This window comes from Pomacea canaliculata, linkage group LG10 (genome assembly GCF_003073045.1).
Source record: "Pomacea canaliculata isolate SZHN2017 linkage group LG10, ASM307304v1, whole genome shotgun sequence".
NCBI classification, from domain to species: domain Eukaryota; kingdom Metazoa; phylum Mollusca; class Gastropoda; order Architaenioglossa; family Ampullariidae; genus Pomacea; species Pomacea canaliculata.
In genome coordinates, this window is record NC_037599.1 from 11642728 (window position 1) to 11658220 (window position 15493).

General features: G+C 41.1%; 1 protein-coding gene across 2 annotated transcripts; it reads left to right on the top strand.

Annotated features, from left to right (window-relative positions):
* The first annotated feature begins 77 nt into the window (after positions 1-77).
* Positions 78-15490, top strand: LOC112573061 (protein-L-isoaspartate O-methyltransferase domain-containing protein 1-like). 2 transcript variants are annotated; one of them, XM_025253059.1, is made up of 5 exons: positions 78-220; positions 2116-2445; positions 6430-6704; positions 11132-11246; positions 11895-15490. In XM_025253059.1, the coding sequence occupies exons 2-5, from the start codon at positions 2139-2141 to the stop codon at positions 12998-13000; spliced, it is 1803 nt and encodes a 600-aa protein (XP_025108844.1). In that variant the 5' UTR covers positions 78-220; positions 2116-2138; the 3' UTR covers positions 13001-15490. The 2 variants fall into 2 exon arrangements, with proteins under 2 accessions (XP_025108844.1, XP_025108845.1); XM_025253060.1 differs by lacking the exon at positions 78-220 and adding an exon at positions 536-656.
* Positions 15491-15493: the final 3 nt, after the last annotated feature.

Genomic DNA, 15493 nt, shown 5'->3' on the forward strand with positions numbered 1-15493 from the left:
GTAATGCTTATGTGTTAAAATTCTAAAATAATAGTTATATATATTGTAAAATATGTCATTTTTAGTGCGAGATAAAACTCGAGAATGTATGATAATTTCGTGACGTCATGACCAATGTTGTTGTTTTGGTCCACCAGCTGTGCTCTGCAGAAAGAAGCAAGCAGATACAAGAAAGTTAGGACATTTTTTTAAAACTTAACGATCGTGCGACGTTCAGAGGGTAAATGACTATCTCAATCTTTTTATGTTTGAGGCTTGTAAGAATGCATTATAACTGCGCTTGTTCAAATGCGTGTGAGCTCATATACGTGACTTTTTTGATGCGCCGCATTTTGCGATATTGCTTTTCTTTTCCTAGTCTATAATTTAGACCATCTTGTGTATAAATTTGTTTTTTAAATTAAATACACTTTTCACTAAATTCTTACTATAGATAAGATGCCGATGAGACAGACCTCTTAACAGCACATCAAGTTAAACGCAGAAATCTAAATAAGTGTGGTCAAGGTCTGAAGATTTTACGCCAACCGTGATAGCCTTGGTGCATTGCAGGGCTAGTTCTTTCTCCATGGCTATGACCGTCAACATGGCTCAGAAAGTATCTTCGCAGTTGAGAATTTGAAGGCGTCCTCGGTGATCAGCTATTAGTTTGTGAGGTATAGGTTGTCACAATAGCTTTAACTTTTCTCCTGTGACTTCTTTCGTACATTCGGAGCTATAAATTAAGGTCGTATATGTGTTTCAACAGAGACTAATCGTGCAAATCGCAGAAAGGGTGACATTACGTATTGATTAAAAATAACTAGCATCGGGAGAAAGGTTAACGCATTTTGACAATAGCAGGTGTATCGGGTTGCGAATATTAACCACGATTATTAAGTAACGATCCATGCCTCGTTTAGTCTTTTGTATATGTGCGCCATCACTTATGAATGTAGCCAGATTAAAGTCTAGAGGGTTCGTGTATATGGCTAACAGTTAAAGCAGAGTTTAATGGTGATAGTCATTTTATTCATGTATGCAGGAGCAGAAAACAGTGGTTACTTTTTACTCTTCGATATATTTACCCATATATCATTTCTTAATTCTTAACTGCTATCCTAAGTCATTTAACTAAATGAATGAAACTGGAAGTTGCTGGCTAGTTAATGAAACATATTTTTATATGTTTTCAAAAAGAATGTGTTGAAATAAATTTTTGGGGGATATAGCACATACATTTTTATGTCATATAGAAGGCTGCAGCCAATATGAGGGTGTTAGGTTTATATATGCTTCTGACGTGTTGCCTTAAAGCTAGCTTTTGTGATAACGCAATTCTTGATCTCATTCCAAAATGCAAGTGAAATTTGGGATGTTGAGGCTTGTATCTTGTTATTCCTTCAGAATTATTATCTTGTAGTAGGTGTACTTTGGCTATTTCATGATGATCTACACATGATAATATTCAGTGTAGGCTTATGACTAAGAATCAATATATTAACACATTAATTTGATAATTTGGCCTGCACTTAATCAACTGGTTGGCATAGGGTGTATATATGAATTTAAGGCTGTTTAAGAGTATCTTAATCAACATTTGTGAGTGTTTCTCAAAATTTTGTTTTAATTTGATTTTACATCTAGAGTGAGACTGGATGATACTTTGATATGTACATTGCCTTCAGTGGTTTTAACTACTTTACCTTTTCACAAACTTTACTTTTAGAGAAGAGCCTGTATAACTCAAAACTTGAGCAGTCAGCTTAAAAAATAATGTGGCATATACAGTAGTAGGCAGTATATAATAACCATGTAATAGTTGAGAAAGTTCGAACAGTTTAGCATTTTTGGATGATGTTTCTCATAAATAAAATTTTTCAGATTGTTCTCAAAAAAACCTAATGGTGCATGATCATAATAATTTACAGCCAACAATGTACATTAAGGAGTGTTGTCAAAATAACCAGCAGGTATATAATCATAATTCAAAAATAGTAAGCAAAACTTTCTTTAAAAACTCATTTTCATATCTATTTTAATGCAAGACAAAAGAGAAGCATGTCTTAAGAATCAAAAGCCTTTAAGTCAGTTTGTATTTTATTACTATCATTATTTAAATTGTTTGTACTTCAGTGTGGGCAGAATTGATATACAAGATGGGAGGAGCTGTGAGCACAGGTGATGACAATGATGAGCTTATCGACAATTTAGTGGAGGCAGAATACATCAAAACACCACTGACAGAACGAGTCTTTCGAGCAGTGGATCGTGCTGACTACTATCTGCCAGACCACCGAGAGAGTGCCTACAAGGACTTGGCTTGGAAACATGGACATTTGCACTTGTCAGCTCCATGCATTTACTCAGAAGTGCTAGAGTCTTTGGATCTGCAGGAAGGCATGTCTTTTCTAAACCTGGGAAGTGGTACTGGCTATTTGAGCACAATGGCAGGACTTATCATGGGTATGTATTTTTGAATGTGAAAATAAATATGCTTGTTTTCCCAAAAGCAAGAACTTTATAGAATGGATTTTATAGACCAATCACTTGAAACTGTTAAGGTGTGGACACACAAAAAACGCGAATCATAAACTTTTTCCTGTTTGCCATGTGACCTACTTCAAACTTTCCCTAAACAGTTTGGCAAACATATTTTGCTCTTGTTTGCGGAGTATTTGCTATTTTAGAACCCATTCTAAACATTTTGGGTCGGCTTACAGTTTTTCAACATGGCTTCCATTCCTTCTTGCCATCTTCACTGAACATTAAATGAATTATTTATAAATTGATCATGAATTATGGGTCCCTTTTTTTTTTTTTTTGTCACAAAGGACTTTTTAGAAGAAACAAGCTTAGTATCCATTCAACAGGCAGTATTTGACCGTTTGCTTTGGAAATTTGAAGAAAGCGACCTGCATAGCTTCGAAACTTTGTGGATTTTTTAAAATAGATATGCTGTTTATCTAAATTACAGAATGTTAGTATAAAATGTTTTCTGTGTCCAAGACAATATCTGCTTCCCTGGCACCATAAAGTTTTAAAACAAATACAAAATTCAGAGAAAAATCACACACTTATCATGGTTGGTGTGTTTAGTTTTTTTTTTAATAGCTGTAACTTAACTCAGCCAATAATACTTTCTTCCCCATAATTTGCCAATAAATATGCAATGGAAAAAAAATATATGTGCAGCCAACAGTCTAATTAGGTGCGCAATCAACATGTCAGTCCCTGATGGCTACGTTGGGATGGGCTAGTTGTACAAGAATACAAAAAAGATTAAAATTGCCACATAACCGTAGATTTTATTCAGTCTCACTTGGTGGCTGGCCTGCTGTCTCTCCACTCTCACTTCCAAAATCAAAAAGCCCCTCTCAAGCTACGCTACTTATTCTCTCCCCATCAAACGTTCGAGAACCATCCACCCCCTTTTCCCATGGTCTCCTCCCAACTTTTCCTAGCTGGTGGCGCCAGTGGACACACCAACCCTGCCCTGTCTGGTCATGGTCTCCCCAAGTGGCTCATACAGCTGCGTAACTTCTGGTTTAACAATAGGCCCAGTAGCCGATAGCCACACGTGGGCAATTCAAGGCTGGCTATTAGGCACACAGCTGGCATGAGAAAAGGACAGTCCTGGGAGCTGTTTGACCCTTACTTTCTACAAACAAAGACATAACTCCGTACACAAGGGACAGTCCTGGGAGCTGTTCAGTTCCTACCCTCTACAAAGAAAGACATAACTTAGTACACTACTAGAGTGCAACAGGTGGAACTGCTGAAATGATAGGTATTGCTTGTCTTTCAATAGTTTTATCGCAAGAACAGTGTGGTCTAGAACTACGCTATAAATTAATCACTTCTTAGTCTACAAATACAACCATCTACTTATCTATCTATTCCTCTTCGTGCATCGGGTTGCACATAAGGCCTCAACCATAGTCCGCCACTGATGTCAATCGGCTGAAACCTGCTCCAGGTGACCCCATGTCCAGCCCTTTCCTTTCATCTCCCTTTCCACTGTTCTTCTCCAAGTTTCCTTTGGGCGGCCTCGTTTTCTTCGGCCGTCTGGAGTCCATCATAGGGCAACTCTGGAGAGGTCTGCTGTCTGCTGGTGGAGCACATGTCCAATCCTTCGCCAACGCCTTTGTTGAACCTGTGTGGTGATGGACTCTGTTTCAGTTCTTCAGTGGAGTCCTTCGTTGGTGATGGTATTTGGCCAAAAGATGTTAAGTATGCGCCTGAGGCATCTGTTTTGGAAGATGTCAAGTTTTTTATTGATGGTTTTGGTCATCTTCCATGATTCTGATCCGTAAAGGAGGGTGCTGATCACATTTGACTTGAAGATTCTCAGCTTGATCTTCTGACTGATGTTTTTTGCCTTCCATGTGCTCCTGGGTGAGGCAAAGGCCTGGCTGGCTTTCGCCAGTCGAGCTGGAATCTCCCCCTCCGCATCCCCAGTGTTTGACATTTTGGACCCAAGATAGCTGAAACTGTCAACTTCCTCAATCTCTTCTCCATTTAGTTTGATGCTGTCTTGGACTCTGGCGTTCACTCTCATACTGTTAGTTTTCTTTGTGCTGACCTTCAAGCCAATGTTTCCTGCTGTTTCTGAGAAGGCATTTGTTTTTCCTGCATGTCATGGTGGCGATGTGACAGCAGGGCAATGTCATCAGCAAAGTCCAAGTCTTCCAGCGTTGTTGTTGCTGTCATAGTCTTGGTCCATCTGATCCCTCTCTTCTCACTGTTGGTGGATGTCTTCATGATCCAGTCCATGGCCAGGATGAAGAGGAATGGCAACAGAATGCAGCCCTGCTTCACCCCAGTACTGACATTAAAGGGGTCTGTGAGCTTCGACAGACGACCTGGGATTTGAAATCGCTGTACAGCATTTTAACGACCTGAACAAGTTTTGCAGGGACTCCGTAATGCCTCAGGATCTTCCATAAGGACTCTCAGTGAATGCTGTCAAAAACCTTCTCCAGGTCAATGAAATTGATGTACAATTGGTATGTTCCATTCGTTGCTGTGCTCCAGAATTTGTCGCAGAATGAAGATGTGTTCAGAGCAGGATCGCCGAGGGTGAAATCCTGCTTGTTGTGGTTGGAGGTCTTTCTCAAGGGCTTCCATCAGCCTTGACAGAACAATCTTGCTAAAGACCTTGCTGGTGAGAGGGAAAGAAGTGTTATGCCCTTCCAATTATTGCAGTATCCAAGGTCTCCTTTCTTGGGTAACTTGAAGATGAGCCCTGTCTACCACACATCAGGGATCTCAGTCAGCTTGGGAGCTGTCACATTCACATCTGCTTTTAACATCTCTGCTGTTATTCCATCTGCCCCTGGTGCTTTGCCACTCTTCATTGTCTTGATTGCTGCTGTCACTTCTTCCAGGCTTTTCGGGTCTGTGCAGATGTCAAGGTCTGTAGCTGCTGGCTGGATGTCCGCAAGCTGAGCGAGGTCTGGTCTGTGCTCCCTCCAGTGCTGTAGTTTCCTGCCTGTCCCTCGACAACATTGTCGTTCATGTCTTTCACTGGCACATCACTGTTCTTAAACCCGTTGCTTAACTGTTTGTTTATCTTGTACAGTGTTTTCAGGTAATTTTTTCTTGCTGCTTTTTCTGCTTCATCTGCCAGTTTCTCTATGTAGTCTCTTTTGTCGATTTTTGTCATCCTTTTTACCTCTTTGTTTAGTTTTGTATATCTTTGTCTGTGTTGTTCCTTCAGGCGTTCAGATCTAGCACTATTGATTTTCTTGTTTGGCTGACTTTCTCTCGTCTATCTTCTTCCATGTCTCTTCTCTGATCCACTGTTCTTTGTTTTTCCTCTACAAATAAAGACATAACTGGGAAAACTAGTAAGGGAAAAAATTGTGCAAAAATGTTGAAACATGCTGAAGAATAACTCTATCAAGTCCGCATGGTCTTAACTTGCTGAAAGTATATGAAATACTGAAATCCTGGCAGAAATGAAACATCTCTTGTATACACTAACATGAACAGATCAGCATCTGTGAACTCTGTTATCAGCTACAGAGTTATCAAAATGGTGTGCTTGAACGTTTGCAATGTGACTAGCAGTCCCAAAAACTGGTTTCTGGTTTTTGAAAACCAGATTTGCCAAACTGTTTTTGGTTTGTGGTGTGTCCACACCTTTAGTTACCCAGACAGAGATGCCCTGAATTGTTATTTTATTTTTTCACTACTTTGAGAGGCTTCATGAGTGTGGCCCATTAACATTTTCCATTTACAATATAATGATATTTCTGCAAAATAAGCATTCATCTTCAGGCGAAGATTTGCAAAGTAAGCAGATAATGAGTGTTAAATGCCTTGTGTGAAACTTGCCTACACACTTTTTGTGTGTATATATATAAAGTAAGGCTCTATACTGGTTCTTTTCTCTTATGCTTCAACTGTCCACTATTATCACTTTCCTTTTTTTTTTTTATATAGGGCCATATGGCATAAACCATGGAGTGGAGCTTCATGAGGATGTTGTGGCCTACGCCAGGGAGAAACTGGAAGAGTTCAAGAGAAATTCATCTGCATTCAAGGAATTTGACTTCTGCGAACCCCACTTTGTGGTGGGGAATTGTCTGCAGCTTGCATCTGGCTGCCGTTTATATGATCGTGTCTATTGCGGTGCTGCCTGCCCTTTTGAGCACGAGAACTATATGAAGAACTTGATCAAAGTGGGAGGGGTTCTTGTCATGCCTCTCAATGACCAGGTATTTAGTTTTAGGTATAAAGATTCTGTAGTATATGTTAATGCAGTTGCACTCTAAGCCACAGCTGATGGCCCATCTGGCTGTATCATTCATGTCTATCAGATGTGCAATGTGCTTTTTATTTTTCCATTTTCAATTGGCTAATGCTAGAGGGGAAAGAAAATCCTGGATTTAAGAGCTGAATCGCTTCTCCGCAAGTAACTTTGTCTTAAATGACAGCGTATCCATTTTTTTTTTTCAAATTTTTTTTTTGGTTAAGTGAGCAAAACATGATCACACAGATATAAGTTTCACATGTTTTCTGAGAGTTTACAGCAAAATCATCAGAATTACTATGCATCTTCTGATTCCCCTGATTCTGGATAATATTCATGCTAGGTGATTGCAGTTACTTGTGTGAATTAATAACTGGAAGATTTTATGAACATACCAAGTTTCCACTGTGGGACTATTTCAGAAATCTGCATTTGAAAAGCAGGTTAAACTGATATGTAAATCTTCTAAAAGAGCAAAATATTCTACCTCCTCTTCTTCTACTGCATTTCTATCCGTGCATGCCTGTCAGGTTCTAGTTTCATTGTGATTATGAAGTGGACTGTCTTTTCCATGTTTGGTGCCCCATAGTTTTCTGCTTGTGTGACTCGCTGAGGCCACACAACTATGTCCATGCCTCTTTGTGGAGGGGGCAGAAATGCAGGAAATGTTCAGGGGTTTGTGGGCCCCATCTCACATAGGCAGTTTTCAGTCCAGTATGTAGGCAGATGGTGTCTGCTGATGATGTTTAAGGTTAAGCACCTGATCACCTGATGGCAGGCTGTGTTTGTTTACCCACTGACTTTTGAAGTGACACTTCAGCAGAGATTTGACTAAGCTGTAGGAGATTGTTTTGTTTGTTTGCTCCAAATGACTGCCAGACCTGGAAAGTCTATCTATCTATCTATCTATTCCTCTTCGTGCATCAGGTTGCACATAAGGCCTCAACCAGAGTCCGCCACCGATGTCGATCGGCTGAAACCCGCTCTAGGTGACCCCATGTCCAGCCCTTTCCTTTCATCTCCCTTTCCACTGTTCTTCTCCAAGTTTCCTTTGGGCGGCCTCGTTTTCTTCGGCCGTCTGGAGTCCATCGTAGGGCGACCCTGGAAAGGTCTGCTGTCTGCTGGCGGAGCACATGTCCAATCCATCGCCAACGCCTTCGTTGAACCTGCGTGGTGATGGACTCGGTTTCAGTTCTTCGGTGGAGTTCTTCGTTGCTGATGGTATTTTGGCCAAAAGATGTTAAGTATGCGCCTGAGGCATCTGTTTTGGAAGACGTCAAGCTTGTTTACTGATGGTTTTGGTCATCTTCCAAGATTCTGATCCGTAAAGGAGGGTGCTGATCACATTTGACTTGAAGATTCTCAGTTTGATCTTCTGGCTGATGTTTTTTGCCTTCCATGTGCTCCTGAGTGAGGCGAAGGCCTGGCTGGCTTTCGCCAGTCGGGCTCGAATCTCCACCTCCGCATCCCCGGTGTTTGACATTTTGGACCCAAGATAGGTGAAACTGTCAACTTCCTCAATCTCTTCTCCATTTAGTTTGATGCCGTCTTGGACTCTGGCGTTCACTCTCATACTTTTCGTTTTCTTTGTGCTGACCTTCAAGCCAAGGTTTCCAGCTGTTTCTGAGAAGGCCTTTGTTTTTCATGCATGTCTTGGTGCGGTGTGACAGCAGGGCAATGTCATCAGCAAAGTCCAAGTCTTCCAGCGTTGTTGTTGCTGTCATAGTCATGGTCCATCTGATCCCTCTCCTCTCACTGTCGGTGGAAGTCTTCATGATCCAGTCCATGGCCAGGATGAAGAGGAACGGCGACAGAATGCAGCCCTGCTTCACCCCGGTACTGACATTGAAGGGGTCTGTGAGCTCCGTGTCACAGACAACCTGGGATTTGAAATCGCTGTACAGCATTGCAATGACCTGAACAAGTTTTGCAGGGACTCCGTAATGCCTCAGGATCTTCCATAAGGACTCGCGGTGGACGCTGTCAAAAGCCTTCTCCAGGTCGATGAAATTGATGTACAGCGGTGTGTTCCATTCATTGCTCTGCTCCAGAATCTGTCGCAGAATGAAGATGTGTTCGGAGCAGGATCGCCCAGGACGAAATCCTGCTTGCTGTGGTCGGAGGTCTTTCTCAAGAGTTGCCGTCAGTCTTGACAAAACAATCTTGCTGAAGACCTTGCTGGTGAGGGAAAGAAGTGTTATGCCCTCCAATTATTGCAGTCTCCAAGATCTCCTTTCTTGGGTAACTTGAAGATGAGCCCTGTCTTCCAAGCAACAGGGAGCTGCCCTGATTCCCAAACTTGCTTGAAGATTTCAGTCAGCTTGGGAGCTGTCACATTTATATCTGCTTTCAACATCTCTGCTGTTATTCCATCTGCCCCTGGTGCTTTGCCGCTCTTCATTGTCTTGACTGCTGCTGTCACTTCTTCCAGGCTTGGTGGGTCTGTGCAGATGTCAAGGTCTATAGCTGCTGGCTGGATGTCTGCAAGCTGAGGGGGATCTGGTCTGTTCAGAAACCGACTCAAAATGTTCCTTCCAGCGCTGTAGTTTTTCTGCCTCTCCCTCGATGACATTACCGTTCACGTCTTTCACTGGCACATCACTGTTCTTAAACCCGTTGTTTAGCTGTTTGTTTATCTTGTACAGTGTCTTCAGGTCATTTTTACTTGCTGCATTTTCTGCTTCATCTGCCAGTTTCTCTATGTGGTCTCTTTTGTCGGTTCTTGCCATCCTCTTTACCTCTTTGTTTAGTTTTGCATGTCTTTGTCTGAGTTGTTCTTTCAGGCGTTCTGATCTGGTGCTGTTGATTCTTTGTTTGGCTGACTTTCTCTCTTCTATCTTCTTCCATGTCTCTTCTCTGATCCACTGATCTTTCTTTTTCCGTTGGAAGCCCAGTATTTTCTCTCCTGATTCCTGTAAGACTCGATTGAAGTCGTCTAAGGTCATCTCTTGTTGGTCTCCTAGTGCTTGGAACCTGTTCTTTACTTCCATAGCAAAGGCCCTTTCGATGACTGGATTTTTCAGTTTGCCAGAGTCCACTCTCTGCTGACGTGCCTGTTTTCCTCGTGATCGACGTAGCTTCAGGGAAACTGTGGCTATCACAAGAGTGTGGTCACTGGCAACGTCTGCTCCTCTGTAGGCTCTAACATCTTGAAGTGAGCTCCTCCATTTTCGGTTGATGATGACATGGTCTATCTGGTTCTTTGTGGTCCCATCTGGTGATGTCCATGTTGCCTTGTGGATGTCTTTGTGTGGGAAGAGTGTGCCTCCAATCAGTAGGTTTGTTTTCTTCACAAAAGTCTGCCAGTCTCTCTCCGTTGTCATTGATGGTTCGATTCCATGTTTGCCCATGACATGCTCCCTGCAGGTGTTGTCACTTCCCACCTTGGCATTGAGATCGCCGACGATGAGCAACATGTCATGGCTGGAACGCTCTCTGAGGCTGCTTGGAGCTGATCGTAAAAAGCATCCTTGTCTTCTGCTCAGAGTCATTTGTTGGTGCATAGCAGGCTAGCACTGTCAGCTTGGTGTACTTTGAATGGAATCTTGCTCTCAAAAGCCTAGGTCCATAAGGCTTCCATTCCAGCAGTGCCTTTTCCGTTTCTTGTTGAGGAGTAGAGCTACTCCTTCAGAGTGCTGAGCGTCTGATCTTCCTGAGAACAAGATGGTATGTCCTGACGCTAGTCTCCTCTTTCCCGTGCCGGTCCATCTGACCTCACTGACTCCCAGGATGTCCAAGTTGTAGTTGTCAAACTCTTTGACTAGTTGGAGCATCCTGCCAGTCTGGTACAAGGTCTGGACGTTCCAGCACCCCACCCTCAACTTTTGCCTCGGCTTCAGTAAATCCACTGTCGGGGCGCCAGCTCCCTTTCGGGTTTGGCTGTCGTCCGTCATTAGTCCAGTCACCTGGTGTGCTTCATTACCTCCGCCATCTGTGACGAGTTCTCTGGTTTTAGTTTCTGTAACATACTTTTTTTTACATGGTGGGGTTGTTAGCCCTACCACAACCTAATTTACCTCTAGGTGAGGTGTCCACCTTTGTCGCCTCTTACGACATGCCTGGCTGGATGGCAGGGACCCTATTCTTACAATGCTTGCTAGGCAAGCATACCCCGGGGTCCCACAGGGGCCTGGAAAGTCTATTTACCTCATTTCTTTCTTTGAACTGTGAACTTACAAATTAAATTTCTTACACTCATACAGATTTTATCGATTTTATTTTATTGTATGGAACATTACGGATAAGTTGTTACAAGAAAATTCCCCGATTTTTCTAGTGAAGTGGGGTTCTGGGGTTTACAGCATCATTTCACACATTTATTTGAGGAACAGTTGCATTCACATGTAGACAATTTCTGCTTAGGGTATTACCAAGATGTTTGTGCATTCTTAGTTGTTGCAGATTCGTCGGGTTACAGAAACTGAATGGTCTTCACGTAATGTCCTACCAGTCTCATTTGCAACTCTTGTGACGCCGTGCAAAGAGAAAAGTGACATTGTTGATCTTCGTAAGTGTATATGTGTGAGCGTGAGAGAGAGGAGGATACGTTTATTTTGATAAAATGAGATTTCACAAAACCATCAAAATACAGTACAGTTTAGATATAGCTACTTAAAGAAGGAACAGATAGCCGGAATTGGCTAGAACAAAGTCATCTGGACTTAAAAGGTACATATATTAGCCTGTTTGATGCAGCATACCTTCTTCACCCACCCCACTGATCCAGCTATGGAGTAGGTACATAATTGAAAGACAAGGATAAGAGGATTGGATAAGACAGCAGTGGAAAAGGAATCATTCATTTTTCCCCCCTTTTTTAAAAACAAAAAGACAGATTTAGTGACTTTTCTTAAATAGTGGGAACAAAGATGCAAGCTATAGGATTCAGTAAACAACCATATTGTATTCTTCCATTGGTTATTTTAGTTACGAATGCTTTATATATTGAGGTTAGATGATAAAATAGTTTTATTAATTTTAGGACACATTTAATATTGTTGAATTGTTTATGTTCATAGGTCTTTCAGATATCACAGATTGTCAATAATTGAAACAAGACAGAGACCTAAATGCTGACTCTATAGTTAGAGCTGTTATTTACACTTTTTATAAGGGGAAAAAATTATGGATATACTGTCTTTTTTTCATAAAACAGCCGATTGCCAAGTTCTGATGCTCCAGGAAGCTTGTCGTTATACCATCCGCAGCATTCTGCGAAATAACATTTATGCCGAACAACCTTGTTTGCGTCAGCCTCAGAGGAAACCTCGTCGCTCCAAACCCAGAATGAAGCGCTCGGGTAGGGGTCATTGTATTAACATAGTTCCCGGAAATGTGGGTATGATGATCCTTGGCAACTTTGATGAAAGTGATGAAGGGGAACATTATGATGAGATTGATGATGATGATGAAGATGACACAACTGATCAAGAGAATCGCTCAGTAGATCAGAACAAGAACGATAATAGTGACCCTGTTCAGTCTGTAAAGAATCGTGACAGCAACACCAGAGAGCAGAGTTGTGGTGAGGATGCAAACAGCTTGCCACATTTTCCAGAAAACCTCACAGATTTGCTGAGAGCCACAGCCAAGCCGGGGAAGTCCAAGAATGGAAAAGCTGCCGATACCAGTAAGAGTAGGGCTGCTAAAGTAATCCAGGAGTCAAACTCCTCCTCTGTCACTGGGTGCACAGAAAATAAGCGCGCATCCCCAAGTTCCTTATGCGAATCAGCCCAGACAGACAGTGCGTCGAAAAGAATGAGACATATGAATTTGAAAGATGCAAGAGAAGAAGAGTTGCTGGTTTCTGCAAATGGCTGCTCTGTGGAGGTGACTCGAGAAGCCCAGGATCTCCATGAATTTTCCTCTGAAGACTCAGACTTGGAAAACATGGACCTAACAGACTCACATGGAACACCAATCCAAACTCGCCACACGCCCAGTTCTGTGCTTCAGGCCCTTAGCCTTCTTCCCCTTCCTAAAAAAATCAGATGTTCTTCATCCACTAGTGCTGACACCTCTGAAACGTCTGGCTTTGGGTCCTACGGAGACGACCCTCTTGATCTCCCACAGCTAAGCTGCGATAAAGACTCCCCTGTTAGCAGCACAGAGGAGGAGTCACGGGGTCAAGGACAATCTGATGCTGGTGCCTTGTCAGGTGATAGTCCTGGGCCTACCTTGGGCCAAATCTTGAAGGAAAGAATAGATGTATTGCCTTTGCCATTGGCTCTCCGATCTTATCTGATGTACTACAGAAACTAGGATAGAGAGTAAACGTGGAGTAGAAATCAGGGTCTTTCATAATGTAGTGCTGATCGCACTAAAAACTGACGCGCGCTGTGGATGGCAGCTTCTGGGGAGGTTTGACTGTGTTAAGTATGACTGAGAGAGAACACATTTATATGATGTGTGTACTCCAAGGTCATGAGAAACTTTGACCAAAGGATGCAGAATGTGAATTAAACCAGATGGACTGGGTAGCATGCATATGATAACTGTTAAATATTGGGATTACCTTCTGACGTGTTACTGTAGCAGTTCTTGCAATAGTCAGGTCTGCCTTTTTGTTTTGACTGTAGACTATTACTCTTATTTATTTTGAATGATTTTTCTTCATAAATTTGATGATCTTCATTTTTGTCACCAGTTATAGTAGTGGGTGTTTCTTGATGAAGGTATTTGAATTACATGTTAATTTCTTTTTCTTTGTAAAACAGGCTTGCTGCCACCATTTATGGATTTTGTGAATGTTTCTTGATTTCACATGCAGAGAAATAAAAATAATTCATAATTATTGAAGCCTCGTGCTTAAAGCTTTTTGCAACTTCTGATGTGTTTATAGTCTGCCATATACACTAAATTTTCTTCTTCAGATCTGCTCTGGTTTTATACATCGTGCGCATGTGAAAAATAGCTGAAATCTGATTCAGAGTGTTATTCCTATATTAATATTTATATATTATCGGAAGCAACATCTAGCAGGGACCGTGTGTGTGTGTGTGTGAGAGAGAACGGCAGGTGTTAATCACGTAGCAAGGAGATCAGAGCAGTTCAAAACCCTAGTTGCCTGTTAGTTTACGCAATACAGTACTTCTTTTGGTGAAGTTTCGTGGTCAATTGTACTTTGATGCAAAGTTAAGCATTTTTAATGAATGATATCACATGAAAAAGTATTCAGAAGCAAGAGGGATCAGTTCTGGGATTGTTGGTCAGTTATGTACATAAAAAAAACAGTATTCATTTTTTTATGCTGCTTTTGAAGAAAACCATTATGAGAGGATTTGATTACCTAAACAGACATGTCATTGAAAATAATGGTAATTACTAACATTTTGTTATATCTAAGATTATAACCTTAATTTCTGGTCAGAATTGCATTAGTTCACGTTTTCTCAAAAAGTTCATGGTTTATGGTTCTCCTCTCAACAGCTTATATTTCCTTTAAAACAGATTTTGCAATTTTTTTTCAAGATAGACTGCTCAATATTTAACTGATAATGCTGGACATCCTCTTGGGTAAGGGCAGGAGGTGAAATCCTCCAAGGTACATTTCAAAATCTTGCAAATTTAAAGTTGTCTTTCAGCTCAGTTATTTTAAACAAAGAATCTAAAATTATGTGTTCAGGTACACTTGAGTCTTGTATTACTGAGTTACTTTCAATTAAAAGTAAGTGATAAAGAGACAAGAAAGATCATGTGGAGAAAACTTTATGGGATGATGCCCTTGGTGGTGGAAAGAATTGCCTTGAGCTTTAAAGTTGGAAAGGAGTGATTTTAAGCAGAGAATCAAACACTTGTTCTACAGTCCAGACTGTTGTAATCATCATGTAACAGTTCCTTCCTTATATTTTGCAGAAAAAAACAAGCTTTTTAGGATTGGTAGTAATTTGGGCTTCCTGCTGAGGTTTAGGGGCGGAAACATGGCATGTAGCTAGTTTTCAAAACGTAGAATAAATGCCTTTCATGTACTTGAAAATTTTAAGTTTCGATAAAATTTGGAGTTTCGCATGCCAGCATGTTGCCGTGTTAGATAAGCATCTGCATGCCATAATTTAAGAAGAAAACTTTTTTCTCTATGTTGTATATATTGAACATGACGAGAATATTTGTTGTGTTTGAAATATGGATATGCACGATTTATGTTTTTCCCTGTTTAGCTCTGCTACAAAATTTGCTTTTTTTGTGCACAACTTTAATACATTCACTTCTTGTTTTCCTTGATGGTAAGGATTATTCAAAAGACGTTTGACAAAAGACAGCTTGAATATATGGCTGGAATGGTCTAACATAAAGACTCTTCCTGGGACTTTTTTAAAAATGTATTTTAATCCAAAGCTAACAGTGAAGGTCTCATTGTACATTTGTACAGAAATGTTCAATTTTTGTATTCATGTTGTGACCGCATATAAAAATCACTATAAAAATATATTGCAGTGGTGCCCAACCTTTCTTTGCCCAAGAGCTGCACTGGACATGATATAAACTTTTGCGGGCCAGAAAATGGCAGTTTTGCCAGAATCGTAATGTTAAAAATGAAATTATGTTGTGTCTGGTTAAAATGAGCGGGCCGGATGAGGCACCTTCACAGGCCGGATGTGGCCTGGGCCGAAGGTGGGGCACTCCTGGTATATTGCTTCTGAAGAGGATTCCATGTAAAATGTACATCTTGTATGGCTGTTCAGATTGTATAAATGAGTAAAGTTGTTATCTGAACACTTGTAAATTGACAAATAAACACTGATCTTCTAACTGCAT